General features: G+C 28.3%; 1 protein-coding gene across 1 annotated transcript in view; it reads left to right on the top strand.

Annotated features, from left to right (window-relative positions):
• The window catches only part of LOC145824400 (uncharacterized), a 55893-nt gene extending 45671 nt beyond the window's left edge, over window positions 1-10222 (top strand). Inside the window, exon 4 of the mRNA XM_082924047.1 lies at window positions 9631-10222. Within this exon, the coding sequence (XP_082780173.1) occupies window positions 9631-10222 (592 nt within the window). The remainder of the gene's footprint in view (window positions 1-9630) is intronic.
• Window positions 10223-20021: the final 9799 nt, after the last annotated feature.

The following is a 20021-nucleotide window of genomic DNA, read 5'->3' as shown; positions in this document are numbered from 1 at the left end:
TTATGCTCCATTTAGTCCTATTTTTACATCAACATGATGTGAATGATGTAAATGATATGATGTTTCATTCTATAATTTCAAAATTTATTGAAATCTGATGAACATTAGATGTTTTTCATCATATATTTTCAAACATTATTGAAATTTGATGAACATTAGATGTTTGAAATCCAATGTTTGTAACATGACTCTGATGTTATTAACATTGTATCTGATGTTATTAACATTGTAATGGGACCTTTCAGTCTATAAGAAAACTTTTAGGACTAAACAGTGCATAAGTTATTAATTTGGGATTTATTGGTGCATCCCCCTTATAAAAAAGTACCCAAAATTATATATAAAAAACAATATACGATCTATATTCAATTTTTATATAGTAAAATTCACACTTAATTTCAACCACACATTAGTTTTCTAAATCAATTCATCACCCAAACTATCTACTATTCTTTTAATATTCACCTTTTCAAAATCCACCCAAATAATGCTCTGGCCGAGCTCATCATCACCCTTGTTGTTACTATGCTCACCACCTCCACTAATTATTTTGCAATTCCGGTCTAGTTTTTTGTTTTTGTAAATATAAAAGACAACATTGTGGGAATAAAAAGGTACCGTTAGAATTTTTAAGAGTTAAAAATGAAAAATAAAAAATGCTTGATTTTAGGTTTCCTTATTCCATATGTGAGTGTTATTTTTTTTTTTTAAATCCATAAATTATGGAATAGTGTTCGTTATTTAAAATTTTATTTATTGATGAGCAAGTCAATTAAATGTTTTTAATTTTTTACAAATAAAAAATTTGAAATTTTTGTTTAAGAAATTTTAAAATGGCCAAATCATAAAGAACAATATAAGATGTCTTATTCTATAAAAAAAATATAAAAAAAATAAAAAAAAAACTATATTATCAATTCACGTATATCAAAAGAAATAATAACAACAATATAAAAAATACACAAACATCCACAAAAAAAAAAAAATTCAAATCAACTCCCAAAATAAAGATAGTTAACAGATATATATTTATTATCAATTTAGTTGAAAAAAAATACATTGGAAAAAAAAGTCATATAGAGAAAAAAAAAATCTCACACAAAAATATAAATTTACAAAAAAAAAAATTACAAACAAACAAACAAACTTGAAATAAGTTTGGACTATTGGTAAAGACAAAGAATAACCATTGCTTCATTACATTTGCGAAGGAGTTGGATGGGATGGAAAAAAGATCAAATATTGAGTATTTTAAAAAGAGAATTGTATTGAATTTTTAACTTGATTGGGTTTTTAAAATTTTAGATTTATATTATTTTCAAAAAAGGTGAGAGTGAGATGAAGGTAGCTTACCATATTATTTTGAATTTTAAAATTTAAAATCATAGATAATTAGTGTCTTTATTTATTTTTATTTTTTTGAATTGCTTTGATCAACATTATTTTTTGAAAGAATGAGGGCGACTTATTATATTGTTTTGAATTTTAAATTTCAAAATTGTGGATAATTAGAACTTTTTTTGTTTTTGGATTTTTGACTTAAGGAACTAACCAATAGACTTTTTTTTTTATTTCGTTAAAAATTAACAAAATTAGTTTGAGAGTTTGGAGCTTCCATAATCATTATTCTTAAAAAAAATCTTTTTCCTTATATATATAGATAGATAGACAGATTTAATAAGAATTTATATTTGTTTTAGATATTTTTTTAATATATAAATTATTATTTTTAGATTTTTTATAAAAATAATTTAACAATCTCATCACTAACCATAGTGTATGGGAGAAGTTGAAAAGGGATGTAGTAGTAGGTATGGGAGAAGTCAAAAATGCTTGTGGGTTGGAGAAATTAATAAATGCTGAGGTTTTTTTTTTTAAATCAAAAGAATTAAAAAAAATTAAGATTGAAATATTGGAGCTCTCATAAGGCTTATGGGTTAAAATTTTCCTTTTCTTTATATAGTATATAGATAGGCAATGTAACAAATTTTTTCAAATTATTGAACAAAAAATTCATTTTTTTTCACTATTTATTCATTTATTTTTACTTGTCTTGATTGTAATAATAGCTATTATTCAAAATTAACATAAAAATAATAGCTATTATTCAAAATTAACCATTTACGTAGCTTTCCAATTATATTAAAGCACCTCCAACAATACTTTTTGTTGGTCTTCAAAATTGGGCAAAAAAGTGAATTTACTATTTTAGAGTGACTTTTTCAATTACTTTCTGAAATAATTATTTTCATTCTATTTAAATATATTTTTTATTTAAAACGGGAAAACAAATGTTTTATACTTTTAAGAATGTACAATGGTTACATTTGAAGAGGTAGTAATTTCTTAAGAAAGTGAACTACCATTTTCAGGTGCACTCTAAATTACCTAAAAATTATTGAAAATGAAAAAAAAAATGTTAGAGATGACACACGTAAGCGTTTTTTTTTTTTTATATATATAAATTAAGGACCTTGCTACATCCCCTAATTTTTGGCCCTCTAATCCCCCTAAATTTCAAACCAAGGCCAAAAATAAATAAATAAATAAATAAAAATAAAAATAAAAATTTACCTAAAATGACGTCGTTTTGGGAATTAAGGGACTGTAGGACTTTTTTTTTAAGGGGACAAATCATTTTCCATAAAGTAATCATTAAGGGAGCCACAATTTTTGAATATAGCTTAGGTGGCGTAACGTTCCAATTGTTGTTTGCCAAGTGGGATATAATGATTTTAGCAAGAATGTTGTAAAAAGATTATTAAAACGTGAATCTCGCTCGTTGGTGAATAAATATTAGAAAATTCTTGATGTTTGATTAAAATATTGACGTTATTTTTTTTTAGGATTCTTTATATTAAAATTTTATCGTATAAAGAATGTTTTATATTTTAATAATGTCTAAAATTCTTTAAATTGATCTAAAGAAAATTCAACTTCACAGAAAAAATCTTACCATAATTTCTCTGGACTCACTTCAACTCAGAGAAATTTTCTTAGTCTCAAGAAATTTGCTTCAACCCCAGAGAAATTCACAAAAATTCAGAGAAAATTCCCTTCTAACTCAAAAAAACTCACAAAAACCTAGAGAAAATTGCCTTCTAACGTAGAGAAATTCACAAAAATTTAGAGAAAATTCTCTTCCAACCCAGAGAAATTCACAAAAACTCAGAGAAAATTCCCTTCTCTCTAGAGAAAGACCCACAATTTCTAAAACTCTAAAGCAACAAAGCCAGGTTGAGACCACCCAACCCATCTATATCTATATGTCTATATCTATATGATCATCAACATAAAATATTGGGAATTCCTTCAAAACCAGAGATGACGGGGCACTTGAATCTCTCCTCATCAAAGGCCAACCTTAGGCAGTGACGCCTCATAGATCTAGTCTCTGCCGCCTTCTTTGCCGCCGTGCTCCTCTTCTTTCTCTTCGCTCTCTTCCCCCCTTGGCGACTCCCTCATTGCATCGGGGACTCAGGCTCTTCTTCGCTCTTCTTCCGATCCCAAACAGCGCCTCGGAGTCCCAGCTGCCGGAGAGAGAGAATTGGCCAACAAAAGCGAGAACGACGTCTTCGATGGAGTGAGAGTAGCCGGTGAGGAGGCGGTGAGGGAGGTCGTAGACTCTGTCTTCCTTGGTGAGGTGCCAGACTATGAGGGAGTGAAGTAAGGTTTGGATTTAGAGAAAGCGAGAGAGATGAAAGAGAGAGAAATGAGTTTGATTTGAGAGAGTTAAATTTCTCTGTGATATATGGGAAGAGACCTTAAACATCATAAAAAAAATATTATGGATCTCTTCCATTACCAAAAGTAGGAGAGGGAGCTTAGACTAATTTTCCCTAAAATATTAGAGTAAATTATAAAATAATATTAGAATAAATTACAAACACATTCTTGATGTTTGATTAAAATATAAATTATTTCTTATGATTTTAGAAGTTACAAATATTATCTTGTCAGAATCTGTATTTAACTAAATTAACAAAAAAATAAAATTTCTAATTGCCATTTTATCAGAATTGTTAATTGAAGTATATTTTTGACATTATTAAAATTATTAATTGATTTAATAATTTTTTAATAAAAATAAATTATTTATTATGTGATTACAAAATTAAAGACAAAGAATGTAATTTTTAAAACTATAGAGAAAAAATTGTATTTTAAACAAATACCAAAATGTTATTTACCCATAATATTAACTAGCATAAATACCCGTGCTATGCACGGATATAAATAAATAATCAAAAAATAATTTTTAAAATTAAATAATAATCTAAAAAATTTATCAAGAATATTTGGTAAAAATAATTTAGAATCAATTAGATTTTATTCATTTTTATCACAATTATATATAAGATAATTTTTTATTTATTCTTATATCATTAATTGTGTGCTCTAAGTTCTTAATAACAAATACATGTCATAATTTAATTGGTAAAAATTAAAAAATAAATCACAAAATTATATTTATGATAAAATATAAATATATTTGGTCTTATAAGTTTCGTGAATTTAATTTATTATATGATAGTGGTAAATTACATTTGTCAATATATTAATTTTTCATGTTTTGTAAAGTGTAAAAATTTCTCTAGCATCAAAAATATAATTTATCTTATGTTATAAGATTTACGTAAAAATAGATTAGAATTCACTTGTGATATTAAATTTAGGCTTAATATTAGATTTACATCAACTTATCTTTCACCTAATCATTAAAAATTATCTTTGTCTATTCTCAACTTATATGAATCATTTGACCTATCTATTTATTAAATTAGTAAATAGATATTTGTAAGTATTTTTTATAATAATTAAAAATTTTGAACTTAATTTTTTTTAAAAAAAAACTATATATTTATGTTTAAAACAATTAAATGAATAGTTATATATATATATTTATGGATGAAAAAATTATATAATATAGAGCCACTCTAAATTGTAGGTCATATTCTAATCCTAATAAATATAAATTTTATTATAGCTTATCAATTCGTGACTGATATAAGCTAACTTGGAGGGTTTTAATATTTGATTAAACACTAAACAGTAGTCAAGAAAATTTAGTTCAAGTCAATTTTTTTGCCAATAATTCGTGATTTAAGCCTAATCCTTGGAGAATCGTCTAATTTATGTCCAATCCATGAGTTAGTAGACCCACATATTATTTAATTTTTTATTAGTAAATATATTTTAAAAAAAATTATAACAAAAAAGGAAATATGTACATATTTGCTTGGTATATTTATTAACAATTTAAAACTAAATTAAGATATTATATAGCTATTCTTAAAAGAATAAATTACATTGGTAGTCCTGATATGTTAACTCTTGTGTTATTTTTGTACTTTAATTTTAATTTTCTCGATTTTGATTTTAATTTGGTCCAATTATTATAATTGCTGATATTTTTTTTTATTGAAAAAACAAACATGAGTAGCATCTGTTATAATTTTATGGACAAAATTATAAATTTGTTCAACTCAGTAAGTTAATGTTAACCAACTCAATAACTATTTTCTTTTAAAACCTTAACCGACATTATCAATTGGACCAAATTGATACAAAATCTAAAATTAATAGTCAAAATCAAACTAACAAATTGATACAAAATCTAAAATTAATGGTCAGAATCAAACTAATTAAAATTACAAATACCAAATTGACACAAGAGACAAAATGCGGGGACTATCAATATAATTTACCCTTCTTAAAATATGTCTAATATTAATTGTATCAATATTAAGATATATTTATATGAAGAACTATTTAAGACCAAATTAGGTTAGTACTTGAATAAAAAATTGATGGTTTATTAAAAATATTTAATAGTTATAAATTTAAATTTGATAAATTTTTCATTTAATTTTTTTCATAATAGAATTAGGTTTTTTGATAACTATAATTTATAGTTCCAATTTTTCTTTGTATTTTTTTAAAAATATTTTAAAATTATATATAATTATAATTTTTTTTTGAACTTTCCTTTTCCATCTCAAATTAGTTATAACTTTAATTATATATAATTTATTTTTGACTTCTCATCTACAAAAACTAACAATGAACATAAATTATTTTTTGAACATTGTAAAAAATAAATAAAGAAATATATTATCAATAATAATAATAACAAAATATATTTTTTATTTATCATGTGATATCTCACCACTACATTGATAATAAACATTAATATTAAAACTCATTACAATAATACAGTAATAATATATCAAATGATAAATAACATGTGATCACAATAATTTTTATAGTTATACAAAAGTACCAAAAATGATATATAAAAAATATATATGATCCATATTCAATTTTTATAGAGTAAAATTCACACTTAATCTCAAGCACACATTAGTTTTCTAAATCAATTCACCACCAAAACTATCTATTATTCTTTTAAATAATATTCACTTTTTCAAAACTCACCCAAACAATACTATGACCGAGCTCATCATCATCCTTGTTGTTGCCATGCTCACCACCTCCACTAACCACTATGCAATTCCGGTATAATTTTTTATCTTTGCAAATTTAAAAAGACAATGTTGGGGAAATAAAAAGGTACCGTTAGAGTTTTAAAGAGTTAAAAATAAAAAAATGAAAAATAATAGTTTTTCTTATTCCATATATTGGTGATATATATATATATATATATATTTTTTTAAATCCATAAATTATGGAACAATGTTCATTATTTAAAATTTTATTTATTGATGGACAAATCAATTAAATCTTTTTAATTTTTTACAAACAAAAAAATTTGAAAATTTTGTTTAAGAAATTTTAAAAATAGCCAAATCATAAAGAACAATATAAGATGCCCTATTCTATTAAAAAACACATAGTTGTATTATCAATTTACATATATCAAAAAGAATAATAACAACATAAAAAATACACAAACATCCACTAAAAAAAATAAAATAAAAGTTCAAATTAACTCCCAAAACAAAGATAGTTAAACAAATATAAAGGGAAAAAAAAATACTCATGTGAAAATAGAAATTTACAAAAAAGTACAAACAAACAAACTTGAAATAAGTTTGGACTATTGATAAAGAGAGAGACTAATTTTTGCATCATTACATTTGGTGAGAAGTTAGCCGGGCTAAAAAAAAATCAAATATTGGCTATTCTTAAGAAAGAATTGTATTGAATTTTTAATTTGATTGAGTTTTTAAAATTTTAAAATTTATATTATTTTCATAAAAGATGAAGGTGACTTACCATATTATTTTGAATTTTCAAATTCAAAATTATAGATAATTAGTACCTTTATTGTTTCTTTATTTGAATTATTTTGATCAATATTATTTTTGAAAAAAGTAAGGGTGACTTATCATATTGTTTTGAATTTTAAAATTCAAAATCATAAATAATTAGAGCTTTTTTTTTTTGACTTAAGGAACTAATCAATAGAATTTTTTTTATTTATTTAAAAATTAACAAATTAATAAAATTAGTTTGAGAGTTTTAAACTTCCACCACCAATGTTCGTAAAAAATCTCTTTCCCTCACCATCAATGATATATATTATTATCGCTTAAACAATTGCAGTCGCTGGTGATACGTGTAATGAAAGTCATAAGTAGAATTGGTAATTTTCTTCCGTCCCACTCCACCTCACTTATTGCATCCTGATTTTATTTAACAAATATAAGGTTAATTATAAAAAAATCTGCAGATTTCAAGTATTTTTTGTTTTAAATCTCGGTATTTTAATTTCGATAAATTAAATTCTGAAATTTTATCCGTGTTTCAATTTACCTCCTCCAGCTATCTCCGTTTATGAAGGTAACAGAGGGAGTTTAAATTGAAAAATATTGGGACTTCAAGTGAAAAATAGGTAAAATTTTGGAATCTTTTGTGTAATTAATCATTTTTTAAAAATTTAAATCACTAAAAATAAAAAATAGTTAATTACAAAATAAACTCAAGATTTCATGTATTTTTCACTTTAAACCCCCTCCGTTACCTTACACAGATAGAGATGGATTGGGTCAAATCGAAACTCAAATGGAACTCTAGGGTTTAATTTGTCGAAATGGAAACACTATAATTTAAAGTGAAAAATGCTTGAAACTTTATTTATTTTTAATATAATATTTTTATTTATTTATTTATCATCTTACATATTTTAATTTCCATTCATTATAAGTTATTATTTGTAACTTGTTATACTATTTTTATTTTTTAAAATTACAAAATTAACTCGCCTCTAACCTATTTTCGCAAATGTAACGATAATTTGGATCTAGACTCTCAAGGATTGGGATTTAATTTTAATGTACTTGTATAGATTAATGTATGTAGAAATGCTGTTTTTATCAAGTTAGTTGACATGTATGTTTAGTTTAGTTTTTAAAATTTATTTTCTATTTAAAAAAATAAAAATAAAAACACTCATGATTTTTATATGGTTTTACCTTTTTTGAGGGCATAAATAATTTTTAAGAATTAAATAATATTATTTTGTGTTTATTTTGGACGAAACTAATATATATATTTTTTTAAATTAAAAAAATTGATTCAGAAAATAAAACCAAACAAAACCTTTATTTATTTATTTGAATGGATATTTCAAGTTTTTAATTCTATTGGCTTATTTTTTAAATTTTTTGTAAAGATGTATTGTAACAACCCAGATTTTTTATTATTCTGTAGAATTTATACTAATATTATTTAATCTCAGTTCGGAAAATATATAATTTATTATATATTATTATGTGTAATTTTGTGAAATAATATAATTAGTATAAGTTTAGGGGTCAAAATAATAATAATAATAATAATAATGGATGTGATAACAAAATAAATAATTTATTTTCTATTGATATATGACAAAGTGTAATTTAATTAAGAATTAATTTATTTATATAATTATATTAAAATATTAGATCAAAAGTTAATTATCTTAAATATCTATTTAAAAATGAATTTATATAATTATTAATCGAATCTGAAGGAGATTCGCACGCCGCGTATGCGCCTTATCTCTCTGTGATGTAGGACAAGATTTTCAGGATAAGATTTTAAGAATTTTTATATTTTTTAGTTTTAATATTTTTGATATATTATTAGGATTCTTGTAATTTAGTATAAATATTTTAGAATTATTAGGTTTCTTAATTTTATTATTTTGGAATTAGATTTTGATTAGGATTTTAAATAGTTTAGAATTCTAGTTTCCTATTCTCTTAGGTTTCCTAATTTGTATTGATTTAAGTTTCCTAGTTTATTTTAGAATTACTTTTCCTACAAGTATTAGGTTTGGTTTATTATAAATAGCTACGTAAGCCTCATGGCAAAGACAATTTTTTCATTCAATATTAAGATATTTTCTTTTCCTTGTGGATTCAAGGTTCTATTTTTCTCGTGGATTCGAGAGCCCCTTTCGTCTACTAGAACGATATCTAGTTCTCGTGTATTCCGCTGCGTCAAGTGGTATCAGAGCGAGGATTCACCTGGCTCAATGCACAAGACAGAGTAGATCATGTAAACCCTACTGGCGGTGATCGTGGGGTCGAGGCCCTGTGGGTAGCATATGAGAAACAGCAAGAGCAGTTGAACGAAATTCATGATCTGCTTTATTGGCCTGAATCTCAATGCCAACAACAGGCCACCAGTGGTTGATAGGGTTCGTGCTGAGGGAGTTGCCCAAGGCCAACCTATTAACCAGAACAGAGTGCGCACCAAAGGAGTTGCCGGAGGTCAACCTATTCAGAATGCTCCTAGACATCCCCTTCGTTGTCCATCTGATAGTGAGGAGGAGTCTGAGCCAGAGTTTGAACCAATTCCAGCCAACTATCAACCCCGAAGACAACAACAACAAGGGTTCGATGAGTACCGAATGAAGATAGATCTTCCCCAATTCAATGGAAATCTACATATTGAGGATTTTCTTGACTGGCTTTCAGAGGTGGAGCGATTTTTTGAGATGGTGGATGTTCCAGAATCAAAGATGGTGAAATTGGTAGCGTACAAACTAAAAGGAGGTGCTGCGGTATGGTGGGATCAATTGCAGAAAAATAGGTTCTTTGAAAGAACTCGTCCTCGAGTTCATATTAGAGATCTGCCATCGTCCATCCCAAATAAAAAGATACTTGGAATACTTCAGTTGTTTGTCCCTCTTCTGAACATTATATGTAGAGAAGTTTACTTTCTGAAAGTTGTTCTCTATATGCTTCAACTGGTTGACAAGATCAATTAGACAAGCATTGAAAATCACATTACATTGCTCCACACCAAGAAAATCAACGAAGTGTATTTTATGTTGATGTTGGATACTCTTTGGACTCTGCTCTGTCTTAGAATCAGTTGGATATTCAATTATCAATCTTGGAATATCAATTGCAACATCCTCAATCAACTTCTTTGGTGCGCATGTCAACTTTATTACCTCATCTTTTATTTCTTCTTTTCCATTGAGTTCAACTAGATCTCATTCTTTTGCGATCTCATAACCATCATAATAATCAAGAGATGATAGTTCCGTCATTAGAAGCTCTTGGCTACCTTCAACGTTTTTCTCTTGCTTCACCTTTTCATTGTCTTCTTCAAACATCTTGATCAAAATAATTTCAGTGACCTCTCGTTCATCAATTTCAACGTTCTCGCCATTATTGAAATCAACTTGATTTTCTACTTCAATTGAATGTCTGTTTGGGCTTTCAAAATTTTGAAACATTGAGATATTCAAAACCTTTTCTTCTTCAATGTGTGGTGGAGCGTAACAAATTTGTTGACCTATAAGACTTGATTGACCCAAACTTGGCAAAGCCGTAGTCATGTTTCTCGAATAATCTTTATCCACAATTGCATAATAATTATTGAGTTGCGAAGAATGTTGTGAATCAGAATTACCTTGGAACAATTGTTTCGATTCAAGCTTTCTTTGATATTGTTGATACAATATTTGCCCATGATTTGATTGAAGGAATCTAGAACTCATCAACTTCTTCATCTTATGCCATGTCCTAATGAGTTGTTTGTATTGTCGCCTTCGACCATATTGCAATTGTTTCCACCATGTAGAAACATAACCTTGTAACTTACGTGCGACATATTTGGCTTGCTTTTCTTCAGAGATTTCCATACACTCAAGGAATTTGTCAACTTTACGAAACCAATAAATAAAATCCTCGACATGACAAGAAGCATTAAAATAGGGAATTTCTAATGGTACTTGATAATTTGAAAAGTCATGATTGATACAATTATTGCTGTTGAACACATCACTGAATCTTCGTTGTTGCCTTACCGACTGATATTCACCATAATCCTCGAATAACTCATCTTTAGATTTATCCTCATTATCATATTGATAATAAGAAGATCGTCTCAAGACGTTGTGGTTAATAGGTTGGCCTTGGGCAAATCCCATAGCACGGTTCCTATTAACATTGTGACTAACAAGTTGGCCTTGGGCAAATCCCTTGACTCGAATCCTATTAGATCTTTCTCTATGATCATCGTCAATAGAGCTTGTGCTTCCTCCTTCGATGAATGACATCGAGCCAGGAGAAACCTTGCTCTGATACTACTTGACTCGCGTGATTTATTCCGCTGTGTCACCCTGTAAAAGGGAGGTGATCAACCTGTGGGAAGGAAAAGGAAAAGAAAGGAAAGAAAGAAAAAGGAAAGAAGAAAGAAAGAAAGGAAAGAAAGAAAAGAAAGGAAGAAGGAAGAGAATGATGGAAGCTAAAAGGGTCTTTGATAGTGAAAAGAAAGAGTAAGGTATTAAAATTAAGGTGAGTTATATTATACTTTCAGTCACCATAATATATTTTACATATATTTTAACTTACCAAAATTTATTTTATACAGGTTATGTTTTATTAGTATATTAATAAAAGTTATGTTTTCTAAAGGTTTCAGTTAGGTGGATTATTTTTTGAACCCTATTTGCTTAAAAGAAAACTCGTGGATATGTTTGTTTTACTTTTAAAGAATATTTGACTATAACCTTATATACAATTATGTTTTGTAAGTACCATCACGAGAGTCTTATACCTTGGGGGATTTAAATAACCATTGGCCTCTGTTTAGTTACTTTGTGGCCCTCTGATCCGTTGACCTCTGTTCTGTGCGGAGCAAAGTGCTGTACGGAGCTAAGTGCTACACTGTTGTAGAAGCCACCTCTAGAATTCGTAAGAGCCACCTCTTGAATCCGTGCCTCTGCTCTGTGCGGAGCAAAGTGTTGTGCGGAGCTAAGTGCTACACTATTGTGGGAGCCACCTCTTGAATCCGTACCTCTGTTCTGTGCGGAGCAAAGTGCTGTACGGAGCTAAGTACTACACTATTATGGGAGCCACCTCTAGAATCCGTACGAGCCACCTTTTGAATCCGTACCTCTGTTCTGATTGTCACTCCTGTGACCTCTGTTCTGTTCTGTTCAGTACCGTGGTTATGGCTATATATTTACATAATTTCCGTATTTTAGTTTCTGCCACTTAAATGAAAATAATCTTAGTTTTGCTACTTAAAGGATTATTTGTTCCGACTAAGTTATCTTAAATGTTTTGGCCTAATTAACTATCTATGGTTATTTCGTGTCCCTTATACTCTTGGTATAATATTTCTCACTTTGCCATGTGCTTATAGTTGTTTACCAATTTTCAGGAAACAATGCAATTCAAAAATAGCCTTTGGAGAGACTTAGATGCGGGGGCTGCGGAATAGACACACACAGCGCTTTTATTGATATTTTTCTACATAAATATCAGTTTTTTTTGTCAATAAATTTTATAATAAAAATAGTAGCTCCAGTGATTATTTTGGTACCCTCATTTAAATATTACTTCCGCCCGCGTTTATTTATTTGTTTAAGAATTGGCCGAAGGTAACCTCAGTTATTAGCCATCACGATACTTAACCCTTGGATACGGGAAGCGAGTCGTGACATGTATGTTGCATGTTGTCGGAGATTTTTGTTGGTATTTGTTATTTTAAATTTAGTATTCAAAGCAACATAATTTTGATTGTAGTTTCAAATTAGATTGTATCTATTGATTGTTATCTTTAATGATGTGTCTTGTCATGGATAAAACCAAGGTTTTAAAACTCAGAGCGACCGGTTCAACTGATTGAACCGTCGACTAATCGAGATTTTGATCCAGATATACCTTCTAAATCATTCCAATGCAAAAACCGGCCTTTTTAGAGAGAATCAGAAAAACCGATGGTTGGATCTTCAAATCAGTCAACCCGAGGACAGGTTAGGTGAATCGGTTGGGTTGATAAAATTAAAAATTTTGAATTTTTTTTTTGATATTTTCTAACTATTTTTTTATTGTTTCTTTATTTTCTATCTTTCTTTCTTATTTTATATATATATTTATATATATAAGAAAATTTTAATTAAAAACTTTCTTTCAAAGGTCTCCTTTTGTGAGAAATCCTATTGAGAGCTTGAAATTATTGTGAAAGATTTTACCTATTTATAAGAAAAAAATTCTTTTAAAAAAACTTAAGAAATCCATGTGGGATTCAATCAAATTTATTGGAAGGAGACTTGAAATTTTGACATCCCTCTAAAATTTTTGCTTTTCTTTCAATCTAATTATTTGAATTAAAATCATATGGAAGGAATATTGAATATTTGGTTCCTTATTCCAAAATTAAAATTAATAATATTTTAAAATATATTATTATATTTTTTAGTAAGAAAAAATATTAGGAGAAATATTTAAGATAATTTAATATTTTTAATTTTTGTTTAATTTATAATTTTATTACTTATATTTTTATTTAAATATAATTTTAATATATTTATAATGTCACGATTCGATTTCAGTTCAACCCGACGATTGAATCAGTAATCTGTTCACCATATCTCTTTTCTGATTCGCTTACCAATCCAATTTTTAAAACATTGGTTAAAACCACAAATCACCACAAGGCAAGCACCATAGAGAATTCAAATCCCAAACATTTTATTTTAAACATCTTTTCTTCAGCGTCAGATTAGTGCACCATTTTCTTTTTCTTTTATTTTTTTAGGTCTATTTAGACTTTAAAAAATTGAATTTCTTTGAAAAAAAAAGATTACTAAAGATGGAAATAAACTGACGTCAATAAGTTTTTTTGTCCACAAAAGTTAGATTATTTTCATTTTAGTGGGCTTTTTTTTTTAAAAAAAAATAATCATATGTTTTTTAATTTTAAAGTTCATCTAATATAAATCAATCTATAAAAAATAAAATAAAATATCTCAAAAATTAGAAATATTCTCTACAAATAAAAATATAGTAGAAAATTTGAATTCAAATATGAACAACTCAAAAGAAATAGGGTGTGTTTGGTTGGTGTTTTGAGATAAATTTTCAAAAAAAAAAAATTTGAGAAGAGAGTTTAGAATTTTCTTTTTGTTTAGTTGTATATTTTGAAAATAGTTTTGGAGTTTAGGAGTTTGGGATGATTTGATATTTTGTTGTAATTGAGTAGATGTGTGTGAGAGAAAAAATGATTAAAGAGAAAGGAGAAAGAAAAAGTAATTGATTGATATGTAATAGTGAGAAAAAAGTAATTTTGAAATTTTGTTGAAAAAATTAATAACCAAACATGTTTTTTATTTTTTATTTTTTTTTCTAAAAACATGTTTCAAAACATAGACAAAATACACCTTTACACTTTTATAGAAATACATGTCGGAGTAAATGAGAAGCACAACTTTTATTTCCACTGAACATATGCTCATTTACACTTTCATAAAATTATAGTAGGTGTTTGGGAAGTTATTATTTTAGTAAGTTATTTTAATAGGTTAAATTTTTTATATTTGAAAAGATGATTAAATTTTTTTATAGTTAGATGTGATATTTGTTAAAGAAAAAAGTGAAATGATTATGAATTTAATGTAATATTTTATCTTAGTAGTTATTTTAGCTTATTTTGTCTTTTTGTAAATTTTAACCTTTGGATTAAAATCCCACTTTCCAAACATCCCCATAATTATTTTAAAGGTAAATTACAAATACACCCTCTGAAGTTTGCTTAAAATATGAATTGACCCCTGTGGTTTGAAAAATTACAATTACCTCCTTGTTAGAATTTTTTATTTAACATAATTAATTGAAAAAGTGAAATTTCTAACTATTCACCAATACAATAATAAAATTATCTGAATTATTAATTAAAATAAAATTTTAACATTATTAAAAATTGTTAATTAATTTGATGATTTATTAATAAAATGACTTATTTGTTATAAAATTACAAATCTTAAGAGGCATAATATAATTTCTAAAATCACAGGAATAGTTTATAATTTAAGCAAATCAGAAGGTACATTTATAATTTATACTAAATAAAGTAATAGTCAACTGCTGAACCAGAGTCAAAAGTGTTCACTGTCTATATTTGGAGAAAGTATTAGCATCCACATGAGCCAAAAAAATTAAATCATAAGCTACACTTATTAATTATAATATCAAAAAATTTTATAAAAATATTTTATATAAATTTTTACAATGAATTCAAGAAAGATATATATATATATATTGAGAGGGTAATTTTTGGGAAAAATTGGGCCGAGCTGCGAGTTGGGCTTTGAGGCCCAAAACGCGAAGGACTAAGTAAAAAGGGCGTAATGGATACTCCGGCCCAGGAGAGCAGGGTTACTCCGGCCCAAGGAGGTGAAATTACTTCGGCTCACAAATGATAAAGTTACTTCGGTTGGAGGATTGTAAATGTACTTCGGTCTGGGAGCAACTTGAAGTTAGACCGGCCTTGAAGTTATACCGACCTTAGAGGTATACCGGTTTGGGAGTTATACCGGTCGAGAGTCGTTGGTTCGGTCCAAACACACCATGGGTTGAACAGATGAGAAACCGATATTAGGAAGAGTAAAGGGAAGGGCTGAACTAAGGATAGTTCGGCCTACTTTACCTCGGTCAAATGGTAGTTCGGCCATGGAGAAAACCATCCCACTTGGTTTAAGCAGTGGGGGAGGGTGTAAAGGGATAAGCATTATCCTTAGGAGTATGAATCCTAGGAGGACTCTGCAAGTAGAAATACAAGTCCAACTAGGATTGTGCCACGGGAAACTTATAAAAGCTCACAAACATCACCTTGGAGGAGGTAATTGAACATAATTCTTTCTGGGAACATAAAACTTTGTCTATTTGTCAAGCTTACTGACTTAGGCATCGGAGAGGTTTCCGGCACGCACCCGCCGGCTAGCTCACTTTTGTGTTTTCAGGTTATAAAGCGACGTCGTATGGAGGAGCGTGGACTTGGTCAACAGGATTATACGAGAAGAATTATTTCTTCCCCGTACATATATTATTTATAACTAGTATATCATGAATAATATAAAAATAAAAATAAAAAGTCATAGATATAAGTTTTAAAATAAATTATATAATGATAAAGTAATTTTTATATACGAAGTTTCAATAAAAATTTAATATAATAGTAAGACCACATCATTATTGACATATGATATCATCAATCAATAGTAAAGAAACACATAGAGAATGAACTGCACATGTCAAATATAACTAACAATTCAATAAATTTCATATTTTCATTGAGATTAATTATATTTATATATCAATAATGATAGACATCACCATTGTATTGAAATTTTCATAGACAATAATATGACTTATCGTAATATCTTTATTTTCAATAAAAAACAACCATTATTATTCTCATAATTTTAAAAATATCATTAACACTTAAAATATTTTCATTATATTTGTAAAAAAAAAAAATTATTCCAAAACCTAAGGACACGTGAAAACCCCCCCGGGACACTCTGGCCTCGTTTGGGAAATGACTATTTTAGTAGGCTTTTTGGCTATTTGGTTATTTTAATAGGCTATTTTAATTTTTATGTTTGGGAAGATGAATGAGAATATTTTTAAATGATTGTATTGGAGAGAGTGTTTGATATGATGTTTTGTTATTAAATTACTAATTTGCCCCTACATAACCAATGTAGGCGTCCTTGGCAGCAGCTCGGTGGAGCCCTCACGTCACATACGGACCGCACATCAGGATGGATTTTTGGTCAAAGTTGAGTTGTATGGACATCAATATGTGAAAGTTAATTGACCAAACAATTAATACCTACCTGTAACCAAAAAAAAAAAAGGATTGTTACTTTTAATTGAAAGAAAAAACAAAAAAACCAAATCTGGGTAACAAAAAAATAAAAAAAAATTGTCATTTATTTTAATTGAAGTGTAATTTTTAACATGTACAGATCAAATAAATATATATATAAAACTTATACACAATTCATTACATATATGAACAAATTTTCAGTCATTTATTAAACCTGACTGGTTAATATAATTTATAATTATTTGAAAATTTAAAATTTATTAAAAATGGGCAGTTTATAATGATTTTTTTTTTTGAAAAATACATATTTTTCAACAATTATTTAGTTGTCAATTAATTTACTGTTTCAAATAAAAATTGGCATTTACTTTTTCCCAAAGTAATTCTGTGTAAATCACATTTGTTTTAATTTTTTTTTCTCAATTTCTGTTTTGAACTATTTTTCTTATCCAACTAATTTTTTTCAAGTCCTTTTGTCTCAACTGTAATGTGTACGGCCTCATTATCACAAACAATAAAAATTAAATTAAAATATATTTTCGCCTTAACCGTGAACTCTTTTCTTTAGTTGATGCTTACCAAAAATTTAAACCATTTTCTCAAAATCTGTTAAGAATTAAATATGAATTTCTATGTTTTTCTACAGATTAAAAAAAATTCAACTTATAAAATTATTGAATTTCTCAGAAATTGAATAAATGACCAAAAATTTATATGAACGACATTTCAAAAGAAAATGCAATTCTTGCCATGAAATAGGTAAGTGAGGCAAATGTCAAAGGCATCCAACAGGTGCAAAATTGAACGAAACTAAAGGATGATCTAGTTAAATAAAATTTATAAGTACATTACAAACATAACTGATATTGCACTTCAAATATTGTGCATTACAAATAGTTCCATAAGTCCAAAGGCTTGCTACGTGGGTCACATTCCGACACAAATTTCCACATCGAAAACATCATTTTCACAATAGTCCCAACCTGCGTATATAAAACAAATGGTCGCGTATGCGAACACGAACTCTTGCCATATCCACATCTGTATCCCCAACCATGAGCCCATCATCGAGATTCTGTCTGCCAGCGTGAACGTCTGGCATGTCATCCGGGGCTGATGAAACAAAATATTGTCTGCCGTTGCCCAAGGCAGCTATCTCGTGTCTACGAATAAAATTGTGTAAGGCCATTGATGCACCGACCAACGGCACTTGCACCGTCGCAAAATCATAACCGTTATGCACAACACAGAAATAATCGTTTTAATGACACGCAAGGTATTAAAAATTTGCACGATGTCAGCCCGTAACTGCATCACTTCGGTTGGGGATGAGTCATGGTCGGGGCTCGGTCTCCCTGATTCATCACACCAACCAATCCAATTTACACATTGCTGATGAGCAACAAACATAACTGTGGTTAGCTAATGAAGTTCAATTTTGCCAATAAACGGAGATTCAAAAAACGTAAATTACACAACTCACCACAGGCCGAGGACAAACATAATATGCACGACCAGGATTTTTGTGGGATCTGGAAATCTTAACAAAACAATGGCCATAGCCGCAAGCACACATTCGTCGTGGCCCTGTTGACGTGCTAGTGGACATAGACGAAGCCATCCGCTGTTTCTTACTAACAAATATTTTGTAAAAATCGTGATTTTTAGAATTTACGAATACACTTTACAGGTAAAACAGGTTCATCTTTAGTATAGATAATACTGATCTGATGTGATTCTATCTCAACAAACATGCGTCATCTAAAGTTTGGCGTGGTCCAACATTATCATTTTAACTCTTAAATGAACAATTGAACCAATACATATCACCGTTGTTGTCGTTATTTCCATTGAAGAGCTATAAAATAGAATAGAGTATTTTCACACTTATTTGAATATGAAACGCCAAACTCTTAAATGAATCACTCAACCAATAGATACCAACTGCCATATATGTATTTATAAATTATAATTTAGAAACTACAAATGTAGTCGAACAACAAGAATTGGGCCATGGAAATGGGGGCATTACCAATTCTAATAACACATTTTTTTATGTCTTGGTTTTCAGTAAACAAAATAATTTGATGTCTTCGCTTTACCAATTGTAATAACAAATTTTTCCCCCCATCCAAATGAATACCTACAGCCTACAAGGGCGACACCAAAATAGAACACTCAAAACAAGACAGAACAACCAAATTTCCACTGATTATTATTAGTATTTTGTTCTTGTTTTTAATGAATAAGGCAGCCAGTATATGAGAAAGTCCATGGAACAACTGAGTTAGTATAACAACTTAATTCAATAGTCTTATCCCAATTCTGTAACCCTACCACTTGCTGGAGCAAATTTAGCAAAGACAATTTCATTGCAGTGTAAAAGAACTAACACATGTGGAAGTACAAAATCATTATGCATAATTCAGAGAAGTGAACTTGGTATTGAAAATGAGATTGATAACTGAATGGAAACCGTTAACTGAACATTCTTAAATATTTATCATTCTATTAACAATTCATCTTAGTTAATCAACAATAATATGTACAAGGAACTATAACCAGCATTTTCCCGAGCATGTAGCTCTTGTGCTTAAATTAACAATTCATCTCACAAGTCTAATCTACTGTCATGAAAATTACAAGAAGATAATAAGGTTTAGGCATTTTGCAAATTCAAAACTATGGTGGTGAACTATAACCAGGAAATTCAGTATACATTTTACAAGAAGATAATAAGACAGCCATGATGAAATAGGTAAACTAATGAACAGAAATGACGAAATGAGGAGATCAGATTAAAATAATGAACAGAGCATTGAAGATTCCCAACATGTTGTTGTACCCTTAATTCAGATTAATTGATAGGCTTGACAGGAAATTTTTTTGCTCCATCTCATGAACACAGATTGACGAAAAATTTGGACAATTTTGGT

This window comes from Camellia sinensis, chromosome 4, assembly GCF_055761805.1.
Source record: "Camellia sinensis isolate YWXY chromosome 4, ASM5576180v1, whole genome shotgun sequence".
Classification (NCBI taxonomy): Eukaryota; Viridiplantae; Streptophyta; class Magnoliopsida; order Ericales; family Theaceae; genus Camellia; species Camellia sinensis.
This window is presented reverse-complemented; position numbering and strand designations above follow the sequence as displayed.